The sequence below is a fragment of the Lemur catta genome, chromosome 1 (assembly GCF_020740605.2).
Source record: "Lemur catta isolate mLemCat1 chromosome 1, mLemCat1.pri, whole genome shotgun sequence".
NCBI lineage: Eukaryota > Metazoa > Chordata > Mammalia > Primates > Lemuridae > Lemur > Lemur catta.
In genome coordinates this window covers 60,692,194-60,715,646 of record NC_059128.1, presented here as the reverse complement: position 1 = coordinate 60,715,646, position 23,453 = coordinate 60,692,194, and the positions used below count along the sequence as shown (strand labels likewise).

The 23,453-nt window shown below is 36.4% G+C and overlaps 1 protein-coding gene across 7 annotated transcripts in view; it reads right to left on the bottom strand.

Annotated features, from left to right (window-relative positions):
* Positions 1–23,453, bottom strand: part of PRKD1 (protein kinase D1) — a 768,557-nt gene that overhangs the window by 9,893 nt on the left and 735,211 nt on the right. For all 7 annotated transcript variants that reach the window (XM_045569394.1, XM_045569403.1, XM_045569402.1 and 4 more), the window contains 3 exons: positions 12,859–13,020; positions 12,220–12,318; positions 11,063–11,330 (listed from right to left, as the gene is read on the bottom strand). In XM_045569394.1, the coding sequence (XP_045425350.1) occupies positions 11,063–11,330; positions 12,220–12,318; positions 12,859–13,020 (529 nt within the window). The remainder of the gene's footprint in view (positions 1–11,062; positions 11,331–12,219; positions 12,319–12,858; positions 13,021–23,453) is intronic.

Sequence of the window (23,453 nt, the reverse complement as noted above, 5' to 3'; positions counted from 1 at the left end):
GGCCTGATGGTCTGTATTTTAATGAGTCCCAAACAATGCCAATACTGCTGAACTTCAGGCCACATTTTGAGTATTAAGAAGTTAGAGGAATGAGAACATTGAAAGTGGTTAGTAATTGGTTTAATATTGCCCAAAGGGCCCCTGAATAGATCAATCCAAGTATAGAGAAAGGCATCTAAACATACAAAAAAGTATCTGTTCTCAGCCCCACCTTGTTCACTATCTGGAATGAAGATATAAAAGGGTTTCAGGATACCTTCTGCTCAGATGATGACAACAGGAAGAGCAAACCAATTGGATTACACAAATATTTATACTTCCTGAAACAACTACAGGTTAGAGCAATTGATCATGTTGGTAAAATACCATTTAAAGAGACAAACAAAATTAAGTCCTCTATTTAGGTCCCACTCTCTCAATCCCCCCAAAAGCTCTAAGTACAGAATTGGAAAATCTGGCTTATCACAACTTGCATAAGAAAGAATTCTGGGGCCAGGCATGGTGGCTCACACCTGTAATCCTAGCACTTTAGGAGGCCGGGGTGGGAGGATTGCTTGAGCTCAGGACCTCATCTCTACTAAAATATAGAAAGAAATTTGGCTGGGGAACTAAAAATATATATAAAAAAAATTAGCTGGGTGTAGTGGTGCATGCCTGTAGTCCCAGCTAGTTGGGAGGCAGGAGGACTGCTTGAACCAAGGAGTTTGAGGTTGCTGTGAGCTAAGCTGATGCCACAGCACTCTACCATGCAACAGAGCAAGATTCTGTCTCAAAAAAAGAAAAAAAAAATTTCTGGGTTTTAAAGCCACAGTAAACTCAGTATGAGTCTACTTATGTTCCCAAATCAAGTATTATTTTATGTCATGCTAAAAGAAATGTGTTCTTTATAATGAAGGGAAGTGATGGCTTCACTTCACTCTTAATTAGACTCATTGAACCTTGAGTCAGATCAGTCCTGAGGTTTGATTTAAAAAGAACATCGACAAAGAGGAGAGTGCTTGTACCAGAGTGAACAGGAAGTGAAGGAAAAATTGAGTGCCCAGGAGAAGAGAGGGCTAGGGGAGACACGATGGCTGCTTTCAAACTTCTTTATTGGGAAAGGAATTGGGCTTGTTATATCAGGGGGTACAAACACAGAGATATTTTTGCTCATTGTGTTAGGATCAGATTAAAAAGAAGCTGGGCTCCTCATGAAATTGTGTATTTTCCATCACTAGAACAATTTAAGAATACTCTAGATAATTGCTCAGGGGATTGGTACCGTGGAGCAGTACAGGGTTAGGTAAGATTTTCAACAACCTGTATTTTGAAATATTATTATGTTTTGTTATTATGGAAGAAAGCAAACTTATAGAATATTTAGCATTTGTGATCTTCTATTCAGACATATCCACATATATACAGATGTTATATTTTAACTCAACTATGATGTACATACAGAAGTGAAATTTTAACTTTATAATTGGAATGTATAGGAAATATTTCATTTTGGGTAGAAAATAAACAGCCAATTTTGAGCATTTACACTGTTAATGTTTTTGCTAAAAAGTTCTGGGCAGTTTCTCTCTATGGATTAACATTTGTTAGAGAAAATCTCATTAATTATATTTTACTTGATGTCAAAATAAATGATTAATTTTCTAGTGGGATACGTTTTTCTGATATTATCCTATTTAGAGTTTGAAATATGTATATATTTTTTAAAAATTCACTCTATTGGTAGATATTTTTCAAATCATTGTGTGCCTTTGGCTCATAATTGGAAAATTTATTATTAAATAAAATGAATGTTCTTTCTTTAAAGAAGTTAAACACAATTTATTGCAGAATCTTAAGTTGAGATTGTTTAAAACGTTAAACCCAGTGGAGGTTCTGACTTCCACAATTCACTTTATCAATTGTGATTAAATTTCCTGGCACCCAGTCAGCATCTTTAAGCAGTTCTCTGGGTAGCCCCTCACCTCTCTTCTGTGCTGTTCTGTCTGACAGTTGTGTTAATGTGTTGACAAATCAATCTATTCATTAATATTCAGCAGGGTTGCTGGATCTGCAAGCCTCATAAACTGTTACAAACACAGTTTAATTATTAAAATGACAATTGTCTTTCCTTTGTTTCTCAGACCATTGGATTTCTGGGTCTCATCTACCCGAGGCTTATTTTCAATAGGGTTATTTTTTGTTTTGAACAATATGTAGTGAAAGAGGGACCTACAGCTGGTTCCTTTTCATGGCAAAGTGCTACTTCCAGCTTAAGTGTTTAGCGTTCTGGAACACTGTTGGATTTTGAAAACATACCATGTGGTAATGGTGCTAGGCTTTTATTTAGCTTTGCTTTGTGTTTGTACTGGCTGTATTTTCCAATCTCCAATTTCTGGGGAAAAAACACACTTGTGACCAATTTTATTTGAATTTACCAAGCTGAATGGCAAAAAATTCTTTTAAAATAAAATTTAGATGCTTTGATAAATTTAGTGGTGTATTATTCTAGCCATTCTGTGCTTTGAGATACCATATATTCTGTACTGTACAGCTGAAGATTGAGACCAACTGGAATAAATTACAGCTGTACTTATAAGGGAAAAGAAGAGGCATAAATACTACCATTGAGGCTGTCAGAGAATATAAGTGGAAGAAACTGACATCACCAGTTGTACCCTCACAATTTGATAATTTTCCACTAAAGACAAGCTTTAGAATTAACGCAAAGGCATTTCCTTATATATAGGTGGTATGCCAAAGCTTCCTGACTGATTTTAATTCTTGATAATACCAACTAACTATGTGACTCTGAACCTGAGCAGTAACAACACAGCAGGTGACTTGGGAATAGGTGCTTCTTCAGACTTCACCTGTGAACACAGAAAATGATCTTCTGTCTGCAGGGGTCGGGGGCTGGTTGTGAGACAATTTGCGAGGCTGCCTCTGTGTTGATTACTGCCTGCTTGCCTCCCTAATGGCATATAAAGGAATATCAAAATTCAGCAAGAAAAAAATAGCAGTTTCTCTTGTGATCTTCATGGCCCATTACTAACCTTCCTCAAATTTACTGTATATCTCTAATTGAACACACCAGTTCAATTTGATAATGGAAATGTACTATTACTCCCACAAATGCTTTCTGATCCATCACTGCAGATTTGTCATCATTCTCCTGGTGAAACGACTTGCACTGAGGCAAATTATATCTCCCTTCACCAATCACACAATCCACGTCACTCAGTTACCTGTGTCACTTCTTTTCCTTGAAGCATAAACTCTGGGGAAAACAAAAGCTGTATAATCAAGTAGATACAGAAAAGAATCATTTAAGATGTGTGTTATGATTCTGAGCAGATAAAGGAATGTAGGAAAAGATAATTCATTTGACTTTCACACTTGAAAATTCTCCTTTGTGTAGACATGATAGCTTTAGAAGCTGAAGATTACATCTTCTTCATCTGCTTAGTCACACCACAGTGATTGGTGTTATAGAGAAGGAGCTATGATCTTATAGCTGTTCAGTGAATATTTATACATAAATATTATATATGTTGTTTACTTCAAATCTTAGACAATTTTAGACCATGCAGGGAAGAATTATAGTTATACAAAAAGTTGTACTCTATTTATTCCTGGATCCTTCTCTCACTCCATGCACTTTTGTTTACTTGTATTATTTTTTACAAAAGTTATCACATGTACATGATGAAAGCTCCAAATCAGTAAGAGCAGTTGAAAAGTGAAAACAGAAACCTCTCATGCCATTGTAAGAACTGCTATACAGAGAATACCTATTTTAACTATTTAAAAATTTTGTTCTGATTACCTCTATACCTCTAAATAATAAATGAATTATCTTTTATGCTAGGTTCATTAACTCTAAACCAGTGCTACTCAAAGTGTTCTATGGATCCACGCCAGTTTGTGGACTGTTTTATTATTGGTCTATGATGAGGTAAGTATACACAGTAAGACTAAATCTTTGGAAACTTTTATAGCTATTTAACATTTTTTTTATACTTTAAAAAGTACTTGTCCATATGTTTAAAAATTAAGACAAACTGGTTCTTTATCACAGATAGTTTTGAGAAGAACCACTTTGGAAAAATGTGATCCCTTCCATTAAAGATGGTAAATCATTTCTCTTCAGTTTTCTCTACCTTACTGTCTTCCTGCTTCTCTGAATTAATTTAGATATATTAAATTATTGTACTGGTCACCTTTGTAAATTAAAACAGTACCTGGCACAAAATATAGAAGATATATGTTTATATATCTATATGTATATCGATAGATAATATATAGATAATATATTAATGTGACATTTATTTAAAATTTTTACCTTTTTGATTAAATTATATATTAAATGATACACAGAAACATATATAACGCCACCTGTTTACTTGGGCAGAATCCGATGATCAACTCCATGGGAGTTAGGGCTCTTACTGCTCTCACCTCTTCTTTGTCCTCCTTATTCCTAGTGTTATGGAGGTTTCATTATTTACATTCTTTTGCATAATTATAATTAAATCAGACATGCTTGGTTGAAAGGTTATATAAAATTTAAAATAAGCAATATTTTGAATTCATATATAATTATTAATATTAACTCATGAACTCTAGTTATAACTCTAGTTATGACCCTATAACTTTTAACAAATCTCTAAGCCTATGCTCACTCAAAGGAGAATTTAAGTGTTAAAGGGATTCTCTTTTCCTACATTGCTTTCATTGCTCAAAATCATGACGCATATGTTAGTTGCTTCTTTATTATGCATAACTTTATTATACAACTTGCTGTATTTCCCTGGAGTTTATATATTTTTTCTTCTTTCTTCTTGACAAAAGATGCTTGTGCTTTTTTTTCTATCCTTACTATTTTCACGGCAATCTGTATTAAAATGCACCTGATATTTGGAACAAATTACGTGTCTTGGTATTATTATATATCTGTTCATGAAGATGATGTGGATGGAAAAAGGTGGTAGGAATGAGAGAGGAATTTTATAATTTATCTAAATTTGAAAATCAGGGACTTAAAATACTTTAGAGCATTGTCAGCTTTCAGGTCCTTCAGGGAATCTGGACTCTAAAGCAACATTTTTGAAAGGGTACCCATGGACTTACATTCCCAGTGCAGGATGGCAGGGGGTGGAGCTTGTGAACCTCCATTTTTAACAAGCTCCCCTGATTAAACTGCTGGCATGCCAACGTTAAAAAATGTCTACTACAGATCTATAGCTAGACCATAATAAGTTGTTTAAAATAAGCCATTATCAAAGAGATTCTTTTGTAAAATTATTAGGAATCCCCTGCCTTATAAATATTCCTGTTTTGACTATTAGGTAGTTTTTCCGTTCTCATTCTTAAGCTCTACACGTCCAGCATCTACTTCTTAAGTCACAGACTGAGTCTTCCTTGTAGTTTTCTGGGGTTTTTGGCAATGTCTGGGATTCACCCCTATGACATAACCACATGCAGCAGACATGGAGGATATCCTGATCTATCTCTTGTTTTTCCTTTAAAAAATGCAATGAAAGGAGAGGCATACTGGTAAATGATCAAGTAAGGCTCAATTTTCCTTAGTTTCACCTGGTCATCTCTAAAAACGTTTAAGTGATACCAGGCTGTCCTTTCCATAAGATAAAGTAAATTTGCCTAATCAAGTGAATATTTGAAAATAGGTACAGAAGTCCTTTCAAGAAACTGAGAAAGGGAATAGGATGCATGCGCTGAATGCTGCAACCTAACCTGGTATAAGATAAAGTTGGAGATGAGAGAGGCCATGTCCAGTTACTGGTGGGTAGTGAGGGATATACTGGATGATGACAAGTGACCATCCAGAAAGTCACAATGATGAAATGAAACAGGGCAGAACATACAACACTGCCTTAGAATAAACTGAAACGTTCCCAAACTCTATCCCCATGATAAGCTAGAAGCTCCTCTTGTGCAATTGATTGTAATCATACAATTCATGCTGGAGTATTTTATTTGTATACAAGCATTCTTATATAGTTATAATTTATAAGTGTATATATATTATGTATATATGTATTGAGTTGTACATCAGTATATATATTTAGTTTTATTTTATAATAATTTATATATTTTTAGTAACTATATTAACTACAGTTAAATATGTAAACATAGTTATAGAATCTTATACACAATTGCAGTCATACATGTGTACACACATAGATAAAAAACTAAATAATACATACAGATAGACAGAAGGATGGACAGACAGACTTTGCAGAGTAACTGGGAAACAGAAAATGATCGATATATTTGAGCTAATATAGTTGTACCAATCACTGTGCTAAGCACTTTCCAGTGCCATCTCACTTAATTCTTACAATAACCCAGTGAGGTAGGAATTAGTGTCACCATATTTCAGAAAGGAAAATTGAAACTGAGACCTAAGAGAACGAGGAACTCGGATGAGGTCACTAAGATGCTGAGTGGCACAGCTCTCCACTCAGTTCTTTATTACAACACGGCCCTGTCTCCCAGTACTTTTAGAGATTATTAAAAATTGTGTTGCTACTCTCTCGCTATGCTAGTGAAAGCACTTAAAATATTTAATGTGACAGGATGGCTAAATCCATTAGAAGAACAATCAAGAGGCTGTAACTGTCTTGAATAAAAGCATCTACGTGGAGCCAGCTGACAGCATTTGCACCCTGGCCACACCCAGACAAGCCACTTAACCCTCTGTGCCTGCATTATCTCATCTTTAAAATGGAAACAACAAGAGTATCTACTCAAAAGTTGGGACGATTAAATGAATTCATATATGTAGTGTTTAGAGTAGTACCTGGCTACAGAGCAAATGCAGGCAAAGTGTTAGCTATTAATATTTTTTTCTTTCAAAATTTAATTAATTTTACCATCTCCATTTTACTGAAAATATTATTTGCTACGTTAAGTTTTCCTCGAACTGTCTCTCATTTTTCACATCATACCTTGTTTCGCACAAAAATATCTATTTTTATGATGGGCATCTGTTAATGCTTTTGTGTTTGTTTTTAGCCTAGCATCTTTTCCCTGCAGGAACTTCCCCTCTCCCACTCGGAGGGGCACATCGGATGTGGTGGAGAACCTACGGCCTTCTGATTGTTCTTTTTTAAGCACCAAAGGAGGCAAGAAAAGCTTCATCTTTCTCTGTTGCACCCCTTTTAATAAAAGGATTTGTTCTGCAAAATTTGGATTCAGTCAAAAGGCCACACTTAAGGACCTAGAAGGCCACATTTCACCTTAAGGTTGCAGGTTCCCCACCCCCACCCCCAGGCTCCTGGGGTGATTGCTTGATTGTTCCCAGGGTATTATGGGATGTAAACATAGCCAATCAGTGCCCCTTTCAGAGACTCTACAGTGACTGAGAGCTGATCCCTCCTCCATTGTGGATCATGCACAATAAGCAGCACATAAGCCGGGAGCTGCTGGGAGATCACTTTGTACCACATGAAGAGTCCGCTGAGAAGGAAGTCATCCTAAAGTAAAAGGGAGCTGCGAGATGGAGAAACAATACTTGATCTTTAAGATCCAGCTGAATCTGAGGTTTACCTTTTGTACTGCTTAGTTCTGTGAGTCAATATATTATCCTGTTTGCCTAAGTTAGTTAGAGATAGGTGCCTATTATTTAAACATGAGTCCTGACTAATTCACTGCTATTAATAAATTATTAGTAAGCATACCTCCAGAATGCCAGTATTCATTATATTATCCTAGCAAGAATAATTAATGAGTATAAAATATTTCTAGAGGTTCCTAAATATCAAGCCATAAGAAATAATCACCTTTGGGTATACAACAATGTATAGTGTAAAGAATGGAGACAAACAAATGATTTCAAGTCCAAGCCCTTGATTTCAAGGTCATTGTGCGACTTGCAAAACACTAACCTAAGCAAATTACTCATCAGAGGATTGTTGTGAGGATCAAGCAGCCCAATGACTACTCAAGCACTCCAAAATATAACTATTATATTGTATCAAGTCCATATCTATACTAACAGAAATAATACACGATAAAGGAATTTTTCATTCTGACACATCCATGGCATGTTATAAAGACTTTATAATATTTACTTTTGCTTTTTCATGCCAAGAAAAAAATACAACAAGAAATATGTCTAAAGAACAGTGGAGAAAAATGCACATAATTTCTAAAATTACACAATCAATATTGGTTACTAGACAGGGCAAATGCTTAGCTTAGCGTTCTGCTGTCCTCATTCTAATGCAAATCTTTGGCTCACCCCACATTTGCCTTTATAGATGTCTCTCACATCATTTATCTCATTCAGTCTTTATTATGACTTTACTATGTAGACAGGAATCATTACCACATTTTACAGATGAGAAAGTGAAGCCCAAGGAAGGTAAGTGATGACTAACTAGAATGACAGAGAGGACTATATCTCAAACTGTTTGACCATTGATCTTGATCTTTGACTTTAGCACCATGGAGGTGCCTAGATTTTTATTTCCCTATATCTGGATTCTTAGTGTTTCTGGTGTGGTATAAAGTATCTTGAGACTAAAAACTGATCTAATACCAGTTGTGACCTTTTGCCAGATACTAGTTTTGCTTGTGTATTTGTCATATCCTACATGCTTAAAATTATGGGCAACAATTCCACTATAACTTCTAATGAGGGAATTCTTTGTTCTCAGCAAGATAATGGGATAGAACCTGGGCCAGTAACTGCTTTTGTAACACTTCAGCTGACATTATGACATACTGTAACTTTTTGCTATATTCAAACCTAAGTTCTGTTCACATACCAGCAGTTAGAAAACTAATTTGCCATCTAGAGGTTCAGCTAGCAAACACTGTAACTCCTGTGCCTTAAAGGCAATGACATGCCAGAAGGAGATACTAGGAGAGAGGCCAGTTAATTCCCAAACTGATACTTAGTCATTTGAAAAAGTGAGGGTTCTATCTTCCACCCGAGCTTCCACCATTTTGTTTGAGTGGTAGGAAATTTTGAGTGCTTTGGCATTTCTATAGCCAAGTAAAATGCATAATTCCCTTTCAAATATAAAATTCTTTTGAATTATCCTGTGTAATTCCTTCTTGCTGAAATGCTATAGCTCTTCATTCCCATTTTTCAGTGACTGGCCTAAGTTCTGTCTCCACTGAAAATACAATTTTAATTAGTTAAGTCCACAGTGATTTACCCTCCGCTGAACTTGGAGATCCTGGTTTTATACCTAGCTAACAATTTAAGGAAATAAATAATTATTTTTCCAAATTTATATAACTCACCTCCCCAACTAGTTGTCAAGTTCCTTGACGCATATTATGTTCTGTCCTCTACTTTCGTATTACCTATGATGTATATGTATTGTGATTTCCCAACAACTGTTTCATTAGCCTTTGATATCTATGCCTCTGGTCTTTGTTGCCAGTGATAATTAAAGGTTTGCAATCTATAGCTATTTATTTCTGGCATAAACATGTTATATCTAAATAGGTTATAGCCACATAGCAGGGGAAATTTCCCTGATAGCAGAAAGGGCATCATTTGTTCCACTACTCTCCCCTCCCCCTGCAAAAATTTAAAGCATTAATATTATTTCCCCAATGCCCTATTCCTGTATAACAGGAAAGTATCTGACTGGCTTCAGTGACAGTCCAGATTTGTGGTCTGGTAACAGAATGAAGTTATTTTACTGAATTTCTGGATAAGAAATATCAATCATAATGGCTAACTCTTTAGAGGCAATGTTTCCTAACAATGACACTGGCCCCAAGTTTATTTGATAATTCTCTTTTTTCTGTCTTCTGGAAAAGAAAAATAATTACACTTTATTTTTTGTCTTTGTCAAATTATCATAACTATTTAATTATTCCTTTGGCATACCTGATAGTTCTTTTGTAGGCCACAGATTCCTTTAAGATATATCCATCTAACTGTGATTTACAACTAGAGGATGTTAAATGTTGTTGCTAATGGTAACTTACACGTCTGATAATGCATAGCTCTTGCTATTTAATAAGAACAGCAATAGCAGGTATCAAATAAGAGATGTTTATCTACAAATGGATTAGCCTTTTTAAGTGGTGAAAATATGAACAAACAGAATGAACTTAGAACTAGGCATTGCGTGTAAACTAGAAAAGACGTAGGACTACTGGTAAAAGGATGTATGCTCAGACTGAGTATGGATTCTGGTCCTGCCACTTACTAGTCCTGTGATTTTGACTGGTCGTGTCACTTATGCTTGGGTTTTGTCACTTAAAATATAGTTATAACAGTAAAACCTATCTTATGGGATTTTTATGAGAATTGGATAAACTCCAAAGTATATTCACTGAGGAACTTCTTTCTGAAGCATCGAATGAGTCATTTTCTCTCCCCCATCAGCTCCTGCCATTTCTTTTAAAACTACTTCTTTTCTTTTAAGATAATGTTAATATTTATTAAGAAGAATATAACTCTAAACAAGATTGCCAAGGTAATCTCTCTTAAAGAACTCATCAGAGATATTAATACATATAGGAATTATACATAAGGATGTTCTAATACTAAACAAATAGAAACAACATAAAAATTTCAGGGACATGGCCAAATAAAATATATATACTTTAATATTACACAGAGGAAATCAATAGACAAAGAACTTGGCATACTAATATATGTAATATGATAATTAAAATATCACTGTCATAAAGTTCTTGCATTGACAATAGTTGAAAAGTGTTTAACATAGCACCAGGCACATTACCATGCCTTTACTAAAGTAAAGCCTTTAGTAAATATAAGCCCTTACTAAAGATGCATTATTACCATGATATCAATGTGTAAATATTTATGAGTTGTAAGGAAATACACCAAAATATGAACACCTTATTTCTGGTTGTTTCATTTACCTCTTAATATATATTTCTCAATGTCCACATTTCTCTATTACATGTATATATCCCACCCCGATCCATTTGTGCCTTTGTGCCTCTACTTTGGTGGGCACTTTACAATGAGCATTTATCAACTGAATAATCTGCAATTAAATTAACAGCATAACACTTAAGGATTAAACCATTATCATTTTCGAATGGAAGATATTACCTTCATGAGAGATTTCCTTCCAGGGATTCGGTGGATACATGAAAGCTGCATTCTGGATTTGGTCGTGTATGTCTTCATCTTCATTAAATGGGAACGTGCCACTTAGGCTTACATAGATGATGACCCCAACAGACCACATGTCTAGAGAGCGATTATAGCCCTTGTTCCTTAGAACCTCAGGAGCCAGGTAAGCGGGGGTGCCCACCACCGACCTCCGGAAAGACTTCTCTCCAATGATCCGGGCAAAACCAAAATCACAAAGTTTCACCTGTTGACAGCAAAGATTTGTAGGAAATAATAAGTTCTTAGTTCAGGTCTACCTGAGACAATCATAATGTTTTACATAAAATGATATGGATTTCTCATGATAGAAGTAATAGCTATTTTCTACTTTATGTACTTGAAGTCAGTGGTTTATGTACTAATACAAAAGTTTGTCTTAATTCATAAAAATATCATCTAAATTCCCTTTTCCTATCCCCCAAAACCAAGAGATAAATGTAAAAATAAGTGTACTCAGAAGTAGGTAACATTGTTTATGAGGCAGGAAAACATTATGCAAATCAGGGAAGAGAGTGATTAAGGATAAGTACAGAGATGTGTCAAGTCCTTCACAATAATCCTCAAAATCAGCTGCGCACTGGCACACAGGCAGGACCTGAAGGTGTACTGGAAGGAAGGCCTGACAGCCAACTCCGTCAGGTCACTTCAAATCGATAATACTCTGGGGAGAGATCTGGTTGCTTTGCACCCTCTGAGTTGAGGAGAGGAAGAAAGTTTTGCTCTTGTCCTTGAAATCAACGGTGAAGTTGAATGTCATGACCAACACTAGAGAACCAGTAGCATCTCTGAAACTCTTAAGTGCTGTTACTCTCAGGCCAGTGATTCCTATGCTGGCCTAGGGCCGCTAGGCTAAAGCAGCCAAAAAGCAGAATGAGAACAGACGTTTGTATATAATGAGGTCAGGCTGAACCGAGAAGCCAGAGTGACAAAGCCACAGTCCTGAAAATATAAGAAGGTAACAAACGGAAGAAAACAAGTAGGAAAACCCTGAAACAAATGAAGGTTTTAAGGGCAAAAGGGAAGGTGAGGGGATGCCGTAGGGAGCCGGTCGTGCTGTCAGCTGGCTTTTTGCTGAGAGAGGCTTTTGTACTTGCCTGAGGAAAAGGATCAGCTGAGGCTAGCAACACGTTTTCTGGTTTGAGGTCACAGTGAACGATATTTTTAAAATGAAGATGCCGCAAAGCCACAAGTATCTATAAAGAAGAAAATCACCAAAATGATTTCATTGCAGTCTATTAGTTTATTTCTCAATGCTTTATACCAGGACATAAATTTAAAAGGCCAAGAGTAAATCCACAAGGAATAGTCAAGTTTCATATGATAAAGACACTGAAATAAGCTAAGGAAAGGCTTCAAAGGAAACTTCAATGGAAAAAGTAGCATATTATGGTATTCATACAGGAACCAAGACAGGTGTAGACAAGGGACCTACAGTATCTAACATGGATACCCATTCTTAAATATTTTCAAAGAACTAGGACTAAACCAATGTACCTTTTAAAATTTCATGAGTAGTTTTAATAAATGGGCCTGCATACCAATTACTAGTTTGGTATACTGACTCTGAATAACATAGACATAAATCAGAAGATACAATGAGCCACTCCAACCTTTTCTAGCATAGTTTAGACGGGAAGCAGGGACTACACAACAAGGGTAGAAAGCTGTAGTTAAGCAGTGATAACATTTGATATTAAATATTATCTTTTTTCTGTCTCTAATTGATTTCTTACCTGAGTAATTAAAAATTTCGTTATGTGCTCTGGCAACCTGCCCTTTTCACTTGACAAGATCATCTCCAGCATGTCTCCATGGAGTTTTTCCATAACAACAAACACTCTTTCAGGCGTCTCAAACATACACTCCAAATTTACAACACCAGGGTGATGAAGGTTCTATTAAAGATAAATAAAGCACTTGAAGAAAATGAGTTTTTTGATACTGTTTGGCAAGCTTGCTGATTATACAAAACTGTTCAAGCTTAAGCTATGGAGAAACCCACATTTAAGATTTTTAACACCTCTACATTCCACATGTGCTGCCTTATATTTTTGAAATTCTAATGTCTCCAAAAAAATACATCTTTACTTTCCATGCATAGTGAAATTATTTCTATACTAAAAATTCAAGTTCCAGTGCAGTGAATTGCTAATCAGGTCTTAATTAGATTACCATATTAAGAAAATCTGTAATTTCTTAGGATCATCCCCAATATTAAACATACTCCCCTAAATAAGCATACTAGGCTATTTCTACACAGTTGGTGGAAATCTAATGTAGTAAAGATGAAATTCATACATGTAGTACACCTGACTGTACCGAAGAAGCACCTTAGTCAAAACATTTTAGAACTGCTCTGCTACTGAAAGCTGCAGTAGTTTGTTCAGCAGCTCTTAACACTAGTGAAGATCATCACGAAAACAGCAAAAAAGAATCACTGAGCCCCTGTTTTGTCCAGGACACCATGCTACATGGTCATCCTGCATGGTTCTCCACTCCATAAATACAGCTGGCCCCTGAACATGGGTTTGAACTGTGTGGGTCCACTTATACGTGGATGTTATTCAGTAAATACAGTTGGCCATTAGTACTGGCATCCTCAACCCAACACAAACAGAAAATAATAGTATTTGTGAGAGGCAAAAACCCGAGGACAATGAAGGCCAACTTTTCGTACATGTTGTTTCTGCAGGGCCAGCCGTGGGACTTGGGCAGCATGCAGGGATTTTGGTATTTGTGGGGGTCCTGGAACCAATCCCCCATGGATACAAAGGGACAACTATATTTCCACAATAAAGTAATGGCTAGTAATGGTAGGCTGCATTTTGCTTGATATGTTAATTGTCACAAATGTCAAATAACATTACTCTTAGCACTAGATGGTCCCTTAGCACTCAAGGCCAAATCTGAGTGTTGTTCTGGGTCATCAACAAAAGCCTTTGATCATTTGACCTTTTTTTTTCTCTGTACAACAACAAATCCTAACATTAGATAAATAATTATATATTCCACTTACATTTCAATAAGAAACAGAAAAAAAGAAGTCATCATGAAAAAAACTACCTAAACAAACAAACAAACAAAAGCAAGGACGAACTTAAATGTGCTAACAGTTGAACAGAGAAAAATAATTAAATGCTTTTTTTTTATTTTAGAAAAGAAATCTCAGTGAGTGATAAAACTGCTTGTAAATTGAAATTTAAAACCTGAAATGGCTCACTGTGCATCAACTTCACAGATGGATGCTGGGCTGGGCGGTGAGCGGCAGAAGGGGTTGTGAATGAATCCACACTGTTGTCGTTGTCCTCTGCACTACCCGTTTGCAAGGACAGCCTGGCATGAACTGACACAGAGCCATGCTACGGTTGGCAGTAGCTCACATGATAACCGTTTCTTAGAGTGTCTGTTCACTACTTCGTCCATTTGGATCTCTGACACAGACATCTGATGGGTCTTTCATTCTGATGACACGGGGCCCCATCATGCAGTGTTACGTGGTCATGGAATGGCAAGTTTATGAACGAGATCTGAGCAGATGCCTGCACATCCACCCAATAGCTTTTCACCTCTAGATGGCTAGAATCATCTTTCCTGAAACTGTTGCATTGTTAACTGGTCAAGTCTGGCTACTTCAGATAGACTTGGCCTCCAGAGTTGTTCTCTCTTGGTCAGATATGAAGAACATGGAGAGAGGGTGGGGTTAACAAAGCTCACACTATCACTACTCTTATTTTATTTGCCATGACTACCTACAAAATAAGACCAGATAGCCAGCTGGATTTGACTGTTACATTATGGGAATGCCAGATCCTCAGGTGGGAGACTACTATGACTACATATACCTGTTTGATATGCACCATGGAATGTAAGTGATAGCATTGTTTATACCTGAACTTTGCCCCAGGATATCTCATTTTTTTTTTAAATATATATCCCTTTAACTTATAGGAGAGTCATACTCACTGGACATACTACTGGCCTGTGGGTGTCCAAAGGTCTCGGTTGTCCTCTTTCAAATCAATAATCATAGCAGAAGCTTTAGGGTTTAAGTGAGAGTGTCCTGCTGAAGTTCTGATTCTCCTGAGACAAGTCTACTATGAGATGTGCTAAGTTGCACCTTCTTCTTTGAACATCTTCTTAACTGATTCTTTTTTTTCCATTTAATCTAACTTTAATCACTTAAATAGTGTTCTGGGGAGTATGGCTTCCTTAAATGGCCAAGGCCTGGTTGTATGGATGGGGAGCGAAAAACAGTGAACAGGAGAGGAACAGACCAACAGTAGACAGCAAGGTTAGGGGGTCCCCTTTATGTTGGCAGAAGGAAAATTGGTGTGAAGGAGGAGATAAAGATTAAGGGAGGGGAGCCCAGGGAGGGAAGGGGAGGACAGGTGTGGTGTCGCAGTTGTTTAGCCCGCTGCTTCTGCTGACCTCACGTTAGTCTCTGCAGGTGGGAGGACAGGAGAGAATCGGCAGATGATCAGGAGACTCTCCTACCTAAACTGTCTGCATATATATGCAGTGTCAGTTCTCACACGCCTCTACCTGTACCTCTAGGTACATGAGTTCTTAGAGTTACTCAAGTCTTTCACTCAATATATTCCTTTTTCCTTGTCCCTATTCCACACCAGGTCTTGAGGAGCCCCTATACAAAAGGCAGAACTTTAATATTTGTTTATTTAATCGGTATATTCCCAGAATGTTCTAGGCCAAAAGTATGGGACAGATTAATGAGAGTGTTCACAGTCAACTGTTTTGTGCCATGTTCATTAAGTTCTGAAGGACTCTACAAATGTCCTCTAACAGCATCTTTACATAAAGGCTAAGGGAAATTTCCGGTATTTCACAGTAAATGACTTTGTGTATGGTTGGGATGTGAATTTTAAAAAAATACATATTCAATAAAAGCATCGGACTTAAGGCTAATATAAACAACTGATAAAAACTGTTTTAGTAAAGTTTAAACTCATACATTCTTTGCAGTTGGCCCTTGCTCTTTATGAAAATCTTTATGTTTTCTAATTTTCCTACATTGAGTAACAACTGATAAATCATATATGCTTGAGACAAGGCCATCATAGATGCTTACTCAGGAGCTGTATTTTTTTGCATTGAACCAAATGATCAAACTTTTTTTTACATTTGACAGTAACAAAGATAATAAAACAGAATATAGAGAATCATGCCTTATTTATCTAAACTCCCTATACTACACTGATGAGAAGTATGACTTTAGCCTAGAGAATATATTTAGAGAATGGAAATTTTAAAAAAAGTTCAACCTATTATTTTTCTATTTTCATGTATAATATAACTTATATGATCATTTGAATACCTTAAGAACAACTTTAAGATTAGTTTCAACCAAGGTGGTCCATGTGACTTTTCATATAAAGTTTTAATTTTTCATATAAAATATGAAATAACTTTTTAACTTTCCCCTCCTAATGTCCAAAGTAACAGAATTAATTAAAAAGTAGCAAGAACATCACAATACCAACTATGGCATAGTGTGGGCAAAAATAATTTTTGCTAACTTCTTAGGCTTTCCTCAGAAATTCAGATAAATTTCATAGCAGAGCAAGCTACTACAGGACTCTCTGGCCATCTGTTTGTTGCATTTAAGTAATTTCATTTTCAGGAAATGAAACATTTGGCCAAGTAAAGGAAAAAATAGTGTCCATTCACACATAACAGATTGATGACATATCCGTGGGGTGAAAAGAAGTTGTTTCGAAGCCTGGGAGGAAATATCATTTGGAGATTAAAGACAAAAACTTTTCTGACCCAAGCTGCCTAGAAAATTTATTTCCATTGATTAATGTAAACTAGTCACTAGAACCAAAGTATTTATAAAAGTAATAATATTTTATTAAGAAATTAATATTAATTTTTATTTATATGTGCATTCTGGTTTACGAGGGCTGTCCAGAAAGTATCCAGCCATATAATATGAAAATTACATATTAACACTGGCTGGATACTTTCCGGACAGCCCTCATATATTTTTGTATTTATGTTAAATGATATTCTTTAATATTGATACATAATTACGTATACCCTCTAATTCTAATAGTGCTGCTTTACTGTAAATCTGGAGTAGAGAATTTATTCCATATACATAGTTGTGATAAATTAAAGTTGTCATATTTTCCCCTTCTTTCTTCCACCTTCTAGCTTTAGGATTATTCTACCCAAACATATGAGAGGTGGGGAAGAGGAGAATTAGATTAAACATACCCTTTCAACAGGTTTTTAGGAGCAATGCAGGCTTTATAAGGGAACTTCTGACTACTTTTCTATCAAGGAACTAAATGATTGAGTTCATAAGGAGCTAGGGAAAATAAATTTAAAAATGATGAGACCAGAATCTAAATTCTAAATAGTATGCAGAGCAGAAGGAAGAATATTCCACTGCACAGCAGTACAAGGTGGGGTGGGAGGTGGCTTTCTCAGAGGCATAGTACTATAGCAATGGCTTTGTTGACGCTCATTGCTGTCAGTTTGCCAGGGTCAAGAGAAGAGCACACCATCTTATCCATTTTCTGATTACAGTCTCTTACAACTTATGCTCCATTTAACGGTCCTGGAAATCACAATCACCTAATGACTTATAAAAGGAAAATAGACTGTAATTCCCTGATAGATGCTAAAAAGTCATCTTGTAGAGAACAGATGATTATAAAAATACTTGTTAAAGATAATACCCAAATTGATATGGCAAGCTCTCCTGAATTGGAGAATCTTATATCCATTTCTTTTGGGTATGTTCATTTAAATGAAAGATGTCCAACAAAAAAATCAGTGTCTCTCCCATCCAACCTTTCTTTTCTGGTGCTGCTTCTCTTGGCAAATGGTGAACCACCTAGGTCAGAAACCTGGGTGTCATCTAAATGTTTACTTCTCCCTCACTTCCAGTAACCAGCTGGTCTCTAAATCTAAGAGTCTGCCTCCCTCATCCCCTCACACTGACCCCTTGTCTTCACCCTCAGCACTACTGCCTTAGTGTGAGCCCTTAGCTCTCTCCTGGGCATCTGCCACAGCACCCCAACTGATCTCCTTGTCTTAGGTCTTGCTCTCCTACAACCCATTCTTCAAAGGGCTGCCACTATGATCGTCCCAGAGGTGATTCTGATCCCACCCCATTGCTTCAAGCCCTCAAGTGAATCACTACCGACTTCAGGACCTCTCCTTAGCAAGGCACATGAAACCCTTCATGATCAGCTCCTTCTCTTCCTCCCACTCAAGTGTTTCTCCAGCTTCTTCTCCCACACATTCACCCTTCTCTGTTGCCATCCTTAACCACATTGGTAAAAAAACACAATCTCTCTCCTTTCCATCCCTTCATAGACACTGTTCCCTCAGCTTGAACCAGACCATTTGCCTAGAATGAAGATTCCGCTGTTAGGCAGCTTTCACTGACTCTTGCAGTCTGACTTGGATGCTTCTCTATTCTCAGTCTTTGGTGTGATCCTCTTTCATAACACTTATACCACATTTAGTTATTGGTGAAGCTATTTATCTTACCTACAAAACTACAAGCTCCTAAAGGCCTATATTTTATCAATTGTATTCCCAGTCAATATAAGTCTAGTGCCTGGTACATAGTAAATGCTCAACACAAGTTTGTAAAATTTGAAAAATAAAGAATCCCATTTCACCTTAATTTTCATTAAGTGAATAAGATTTAAATGACTTTGTCTTAGATATGCTATTAATATTAATACATGTCTGACATCTGCATCAAATATATTAATACATAGTGATAGCCTCTCCAGAAACATAAAGTACATGACTTTTTCTTTGAGTTCACTTGAATCTGATTAGTAAGCAAACTCAGAATTCTGATGATGGATGATCTGATCATAAGGAATAATTTTTGTGATAAATACCAATGATATGAACATGACTATCAGAGATGCTACCATTGATATGAGTTGCAAAATGATGTTCCCTAGTCTCAAGGGTATGGCAAAGGCAGTCCCCTCAGTTTCCCATACAGCCCTCTCAAAATATTAAATATACCAGTATTGACCACTGTTTCTGTAAAGATTTCAACATCTTTGATAGGAAGAAACACATGATTTTTCTACTATTAATAACTAGGTGATTGGTATTTAGACCTGGCTTTTAAGGAGAAACTCCTAGTTTCAGATCATCTCAAAGGCCACTAGCAAACAGTCATCAGCAAGAATTAAGCCAATTAGTGGCCGCTAAAGCACAGAGTCAGGATACTCCCTCTAAATTACCCACTTCCCTCCATGGCACCCCTCCCTTACACGATTTATGAAAACCTTCTAATGGTTCCATCATTGTCCTTTATTGAAACTGGGCTGTTAAGATGTTGATGATCTCTGTTTTCCTCTCCCCCTTACTTAGAAAAGCTCTTTCAACTCCCTTCTCTTTCGCGGTTTTTTATTTAGCCCAGAACAGGTATGACTACAAGCAAAGCCTCCAGGCTGGAGCATAATTTCAGGAGCAAGACCTCTGGAGACAGACCACTTGAGTTTGAATTCCAGCTCTGCCTCTTCCCAGCGGCTGACTTCTGGTGAGTTATTTAAACTCTGTGAGGTGCGTCTGTTTCTTTATATGTATAATGGGAAAATAATAATGTGTCTAATCTTGTAACACAAGAAGGACTTATTATGTAATGTATACAAAATACTTGGAATTGGGCCAGGTACATAGTAAGGGTTACTTATTATTATTGGGTACATTTTATGGTATTTTAGAAAGATTTGGGCCAAATTTCCCTCTTAAGTTTGATAACTGAAAGTTTATAGTAAACCACAGTAAAGAAAACTTCCTTTTGCCTTTTACCTAACAGAGGCTATATCAGTATGAACTTCCACAAACTTGTACCTTCTGGTTTGTCAATCCCCGTCTTTCCCCTTGCTGTGTGTGTGTGTGAGTGTGTGTTTCTTAAACAACGCAAATTTATTATCTCACAGCTCTGTAGGGCAAAAGTCTGGTGAGCTCAGCTGTTTTTTCTGGTCTGGGTTTCACAGGCAGAAATCAACTTGTTGGCAAGCTGTTCTGTTATCTGAGACTCTGAGGGAGAACCTGTGTCCAGGCTCATTCAGGTTGTTGACACAATCCAGTTATTTGGGCTGCAGAGGTGTGGTCCCTGTTTCCTTGCTGGCTGTGAGCCAAGAGCCTTTCAGCTTGTTCAGGGGGCCTGAATTCCTCATCATGTTGCTCCCTCCATCTTCCAACCAGCTACTGTGTGTTGAGTCCTCAGGCTTCGAGTCTCCATGACTTCTCCTTCTGCAGCACCTTTTCTGCCTCTAGCTGGAGAGAGTTCTCTGCTATTAAGGACTCATGTGATTAGAATAGGTCCACAGGGGTAATCCAAGCTACTCTTCCTATTTTAAGGTCTACAATCTTAATTACATCTGCAAGGTCCTTTTTGCCACCTAAAATAACGTATTTATACATTTACTGGTGCCAGGGCTTAGGGTGTGGATATCTCAGGGGAAGGGGAAGCTACTCTGCCTCCCACACCATACAAATCTCCACGGTGTGGTCTGTTTACCACATTCCTTAATTCTACAGCAAGAATATGAAGTCTTTGCCTTTTGGAACTGAAGAAAAGAGTTCATGAACATCTGTAATAAAATTATTTACTACTTATTTATTTATAAATGAATATATTCAAATATACTCTAAAGTGAACAGTATAAAGAACATCTCTGAACTTCAATAATTATCAGTATTTTGCCAATCTTGATAGATTTTTTTCACAGCCTTATTTTTTCTTTTGATGTGTCTTCAGATGGAAGAAAATATTTTTATTTGTGAAGGCTAATAAAGCTTCATATTTTATTGGAAATGGTTACAGTTTCAAATAATACAAATCAAAGAACAAAAGGATAAACAAAAAGAATACCAGTGCTTTCCTCTCTTTTAGTGGATGGAAAATAACTTTTGGGTATTAAAATCTTGCTGGACTTACATAATTACCACAATCACTCACTGATATCGCATATTAAAGGTTTCACAACATGACAGTCTTTTATTCATTCTTGTGCTGATACATAAGGGAAAGCTGAATGAAAGGGAATAAGAGAAATAGGCTGCTTTTTCTCAGAGAATTTAAGAAACAAAGCCCAAATTACACAATATTTCTCTCAAGGATGCTTATTTTACTCTTTTTTCTCTTGATGCCAAGCCTTGGGTACTTGCAGGTAAGTTATATAACTTACTTAAAAAGATATTTTACCATAATAATATAATTATTTGCAATTATTAGGCACGCTTGCTGTATTTTTAGACCTCAATGATGACAGAAGTGCTTCTATTCTGAGGCCAACAAGGCAAAGGCTGCGGTGTTGCATCACCTGAAAGCTCTCCTGGTTTAAAGAGTGAACAGAGACCATTTGGTTGTTGCATGTGAACATGTTCCACTTTTATGTCCAGTTGGCAAAAAGTCTACCATTTAAGTAGGCTCATATTTCAGCATTTTATATTTTAAGGGATAGCATAGTTTTGAAAATTTTATTTGCGAAATTTTAGAAATTTACATTGCTATTAACTTGGAGCAAAATAACAGAAACATATATTGTCAGGAGAATAAATGCACAGAATATTACTTCAACAAGACCACATGTAACAATATATACTCCTGTGAATAGGTATCCCTGGCCACCATTTATATCAATGAAGCCACAATCAAATTTAACCCATTGGATTCTGAGAACTCAGAAATGCTCAGATCATTCCTGGTAAGAATTGTTTGCTCATACTATCCATTAGAACTAGAATGCAATTATATTTTAGTTGTGCCACTAACTAGCACAGGTTGACCCTGGTTTAATACAGTTCAAAATTTTATAGAATAATAAGCTGAAGCATCTCTATTAACTGCTAATGATAATAGATATATTGTGCCTTGATCTCAAGAAAGGGAGTCAACTTTTAAGTGGCTAGCTTATAATGCATAATTTATGATTACATTTTTTCATCTTAAATTAGCTATAGGTCCTGTGCATTCCATTAAATAAAATTGGCTCAAGGGCAGGGGAGGAGGAAAACCAATTCAATGTTTGCATAGCAAAAAAATCACTTGAGGACTGTGTTCATGTATATTCATGAACCTATCCACACATCTCTCAGTCATTCTTCACTTCATCAGTTCTGGGAATGATTCAACCTAGACTTAGATTCCAGCATTGCTGCAGACACATGATAAATATAATGTGTTCTCTTTTTTCCCTATAAAGGGATAAGTAGCGAAAGGCAGAGGAGTGAGAGAAGTATGCAGAAAGCAACACTTATAAAACCTCTATTATCATCCCTCATTTTTTCTAGCCATTTTTGACTTTTCAACATAGAAATAGCATAAAAATATGTGACATTTTCTACCCATCACCAGGAATCTTTCAGAAAAGAGGTATGAATGGTAAATTTTAAAAACAAAAATCTATCAAATCTATCAAAAGAATGAGAAAAGAAGCCATAGACTGGGAGAAAATATTTGCAAAAGGCACATCCCATATAGGACTGTTATCTACTATATACAAAGAACTAAAATTGAACAAAAAGAAAACAAACAACAAGATTAAAAAATGGGCCAGAGATCTTAACAGACACCTCACCAAAGAAGATATATAGATGGCAAATAAGCATATGAAAAGATACTCAACATCAGATGTCATCAGGGGAATGCAAATTAAAACAATAAGATACCACTACACAGCTATTAGACTCACTGAAATCTGGAGCACTGACAAGGCCAAATGCTGGTGAGGATGTGAAGCAACAGGAAATTTCACTCATTGCTGGTGGGAATGCAAAAATGGTATGGCCACCATGGAAGACAGTTTAGCAGTTTCTTACAGAACTAAACATATACTTAATATGTGATTGCACCTCTTGGCATTTACCCAAAGGAGGAAAAAACTCATGTCCCCACAAAATCTGCACAAGAATGTTTATAGAAGCTTTATTTATAATTGTCAACTTGGAAGTAACCAAGATACTCTCTAGTAGGTGAACGGACAAACTGTGGTACATCCAGACAAGGGAATATTATTCAGCACTAAAAAGAAATGAGCTATCAAGCCATGAAAAAACATGGAGGAAACTTAAATGTATATTACTAAGTGAAAGAAGACAACCTGAAGAAACCTACAATGCGATTATAACTAGATGACATTCTGGAAAAGACAAAACTATGGAGAAATAAAAGGTCAGTGGTTGCCAGGGGTTGGGTGGACAGAAGGCTGAATATGCAGAGCACAGGGGATTTTTAGAGCAATAAAAATACTCTTTGTGATACTACAATGATGGATACACATAATTATAAGTTTGTGTAAACCCATGGAATGTA